General features: G+C 34.8%; 1 protein-coding gene across 1 annotated transcript in view; it reads right to left on the reverse strand.

The window, feature by feature from the left end:
• The window catches only part of LOC108742144 (neuropeptide CCHamide-2 receptor-like), a 51,484-nt gene that overhangs the window by 20,821 nt on the left and 26,421 nt on the right, over nt 1–4,242 (reverse strand). Inside the window, exon 3 of the mRNA XM_018477208.1 lies at nt 619–982. Coding sequence (XP_018332710.1) covers nt 619–982 — 364 coding nt within the window. The remainder of the gene's footprint in view (nt 1–618; nt 983–4,242) is intronic.

Below are 4,242 nucleotides of genomic sequence, written 5' to 3' on the forward strand. Positions count from 1 at the left end.
GTCAATAAAAAATAGGCGAGATAGGTTGGTAGGACACCTTCTCAGGCATGAAGGTCTAGTCAGAGACATATTAGAGGCAGAAACAGGAATTAAGAGGGGTAGAGGTAGACTTAGATTAGATTACTGTTCCCATATAGTTAAAGATGTGGGTTGTTCTAGGTTTAGGGAAATGCGAAGATTAGTTCAGGATAGGAAATAGAGGAGGTACGTGTCCAACCAGTCTTAGGACTGACGACCTTATGATGATGATGATTATAGTAAATAGAATTAAAAGATTGTTTTTGTAATTTTCATGAAAATTAGATATTAATCATGACGAACTTCAATAAAATTGTTTAAGCTTTCCGTTAATTAGCGTTTGCATCAAGAAACCTAAAAGACGAATTTTTATATTAATTAAAGAATTTTCTAGATATGTCTCGAGTGATCAAAGGAATTTTATTCCTATAGGAAATAAAGTCGTCGAATGAATAACACGATCGCAATTACAGTCAGTTCCAGTGTTTATTTTCATCTTTAGTTCCCGATCCCTAAGGCACCATGCAGTGTTGTTGCTGATAAAAACGAGATATATTGTATGTATAAAGTTCCGCAGTAAAAATTTTACGATCCACTTACCGATGATAAAGGCTAAAACCATTTTAGCGACGTGCTTTCGAGCTCTGACTTGTGCAATACCCTGACCTCCTTGCATCTCTCCGGGCATTTCTCTGGCGCTGTCGTGGAGCCGTTTGGCCATCATGACATAAAAACATGTTATGATGCACAACGGTAGCACGTAATAAATAAGGGATTTAGCAACTGTCATGTACATTTGATAACGTTTTCCGTATGTTTTGGGATAGGGCGTGCAAACGTCTATGGTCGAGTTGCCGGTTACCAAGGGCTCTTGTTCGACAGTCGAACTAATGCAATCAGGGAGGGCCAACATCGTGGCAAGAATCCATATCGAAATGGCCGAAAGCACTGTCAGGGGTTTCGTCTGAAACAAAGAAAAAGTTTCCTAGTTTTTGCTGTAACTTACTTCTGATTATATGCCATGCAACTGGAAAAATATTTAGAAAATAATTTAAAAAAAAAATTGGCAGTTATAGGGACTGCCGATAGAAGTGAAAACATAGAACTTTTAGTATTAAAGTTTGAAATTTCACAATCTTTTAATAAATATAATCTACATCAATCTGGTTTTCACATCTATTGACTCTCCGAGTAACAATTATATGCATGTTTATAAGTTTTTTTATTATTGAAATATTTACATAAATTTCAATGTACTTGATTTTTAACAATGTTTGCATCATTGTCATCATTAATTTCAACAATTCTTAGACTTTTTGTACTTTCAATTATTTCAGTGTTCTAAAAGAAAATACAATAGGCTTATCGTAACTAAAGTAAGAAATGAAAACGTTTGATTGAAATTTATCTAAGTATCGCGTAAAAACCGCATCGATCGTCGTAGCTGTATAGCTACAGATATACTGCTACAAGCATGTCGGTGACGCGAACCCATAACATTTTCCCCTGCCAAAAAGTGCCCAACGTCGCTAAAGAAGTTTTCACTTCAAAAATGTTCTTGTTTCAACAATTAATTCAAGCAAAATTAGTTATCATTTCGGAAAGTTCTGTAACTTTCTAGATAATTCTAAAACATTCTCGAACCCTGTAGATGCAAAGCATTAAGGAAAAATTTGTGATATTCTGTAACGTTCTGACTAGATGTCGGCACTCAATTAATACCTTTACTGACTCTCTAATATAAGTTTACGGAGTCTTTTGGGCAATAGTTCTTTTAACCCCCATATCTTTGAAACCAACCCCTGCAGCTAAAAGCCGAAATATTCTTCATAGACGAGGGATGGAAGGCTATCATACCGTATAGCCTTCATGAGGCTGTTAGATTCATTTCATGAGCTTTAGCGGCACGACAGGACAAACTACATTTACTTTCATTACAGGTATAAGCACTAGGTTTAACTCGCGGCTTCGCTCACGTCGATGAGCTAAATACGTGTCAAAGATCATCGACGAACACATAAAGTTAATTTTTCAATCCCTCGGGAACAGTATTTATTTTCAGGATAAAAGGTACCCTATGTCCTTTTCGCTATGCCTGACAATGTGTCCATAAAATTTCAGGATGATCGGTTTAGTAGTTAAGGTGTGAAATCGTAATAAACAAACAAACCCATATTCGGATTTGAGATATTACTAAGAATAGAAAATACCACAAATGGCGCGGAAAACGCCATCTGTAGTACGATGCTACATTTTGGGATTACGTATGCTCCAACAAGGTCCGGATCGCAATTTCGATTTTTTTGGATCTCATCATATTCGATTATGGTAACGTGCCTATCACGTTGAGGTTAGCTACGCCGGGATTCGTTTCAGAAAGTAGATATCCATATAATTAAATGGACCTTGTTGGAGCATACGTAATCCCAAAATGTAGCATCGTACTACAGTTGGCGTTTTCCGCGCCATTTGTGGTATTTTCTAAAACGCGCTGTTAATACAGCAGGTAAAAGTTGGTCTGTGTCTGTCGGAGCTGCCTGCGACGCGCTGATGAGATCCAAAAAGATCGAAATCGCGATCCGCGTCTGGCAGTTTCAACAGAATACAGATTACTTCGAATAATTTTATTCAATTACTAAGAATGTATATTGATTAAAAACGATATTTCTTTGCTGGCCGGCACTCTGTCGATATCGTCATACATATTTCGGGCTTGCTGGTTGCCCTAATTGCGAGTAACAAATCTCTACGGGCTCACAAATACATGGACTTAAAAAATCCGAAGAATTCGATAAACTAGCTATCTGCCGCTGACTTTACTGATTAACAGTAGTTTCTTGGGTATGACTAAAGAATAAATGTTTAGTTTCGTTCTATAGGAATAACTTATTTTTTCCGATCTTCCACTCTACTATATAAAACAAAGAATTGTGTTCTTATAATATATAAAAGTAAACCAAATAAAAGAGTGTCTATTCTTAGTTGGAAACATAAATTTGTAAAAATTGATAAAAATAATAAAAAACGTTTACCGGAATCCGTAAAATTTTATGATAGTACAAAATGGAGTTGATATGTCTGATCAAATCGCCAGAAAATACACAGTAAAAGCTATTTCTCGTAGGTGGCCCCTACAAATATTTTTCAATGTTTTAGATCTGGCTGCTATAAATGCCTGGATTTTGTATAAAGAAACAACAGGAATACAAATAGAGAGAAAAAAGTTCTTGTTTCAATTAACAGAACAGCTTTCCGCCGAATATAGAAATGCAAGATATAAAGAACCTGAAAACCCACAAACATCAAATGCAATCTTCCCTAACAATAATAAGGTAGACTGTGACCCTAAACAACGCAGATTTTATCAAGTACGACATTGTCACAATAACAAAATAATAAATATTTGTGACAAGTGTAAAAGGTATGTATGTGGAAAATGTACGCATGAAAAAATTGCCAGTTTTATTTGCAAAAAATGTGCAGACAATGATTTGTAAAGTTTTTATTGTTTAATATTTACCAATAACATATCATATAGCCGTAAATAATATAAAGGAAGATTAAAAAATATTTTTTTATAATTGTCNGTTATACTTTACAAGACACATAAAGTACGCAAAAATACTTTATTTAAGGCCTTAAGTAAACATCGTAATTTTGTAAGCGATTATTCGAAATTCAGAGTATTTTTACATCAATAATATTGCACAGAAAAATGACAAGCCATATTTACAGAACAACCTGATTTCCCAAATCTGTTCAAAGTAGTGTCAGTTTTGCTGTCCGTTTCGGCCACTTCAGCATTTATAGAAAGAGTATTCTCTATTATAAACGCAAAGTGACGGGACGAGAGGAATAAAGCTTCATTAAAACTAATTAAATATGAACTTTGAGTTTACTTAAATCTTTGTTTGCCTGTTTAGAGGGCTATTAATGTATTTCCCAAATCTGTTCAAAGTAGTGTCACTTTTGCTATCCGTTCCGGCCACTTCAGCATTTACAGAAAGAGTATTCTCTGTTATGAACGCAATGTGGCGGGACGACAGGAATAAAGCTTCATTAAAACTAATTAAAAATGGACTTTTAGTTTACTTAAATCTTTGTTTGCCATGTTTAGAGGCTATTAATGTATTTAAGAGCGACAGCAATTTGTTACTGGCTGCTAGGTGTAACAAAAAATATGTTTTTAAAAACAAAAAATAAAATACTTTATTTTTATGCTGA

This window comes from Agrilus planipennis, unplaced genomic scaffold (genome assembly GCF_000699045.2).
Source record: "Agrilus planipennis isolate EAB-ADULT unplaced genomic scaffold, Apla_2.0 scaffold3, whole genome shotgun sequence".
Lineage (NCBI taxonomy): Eukaryota > Metazoa > Arthropoda > Insecta > Coleoptera > Buprestidae > Agrilus > Agrilus planipennis.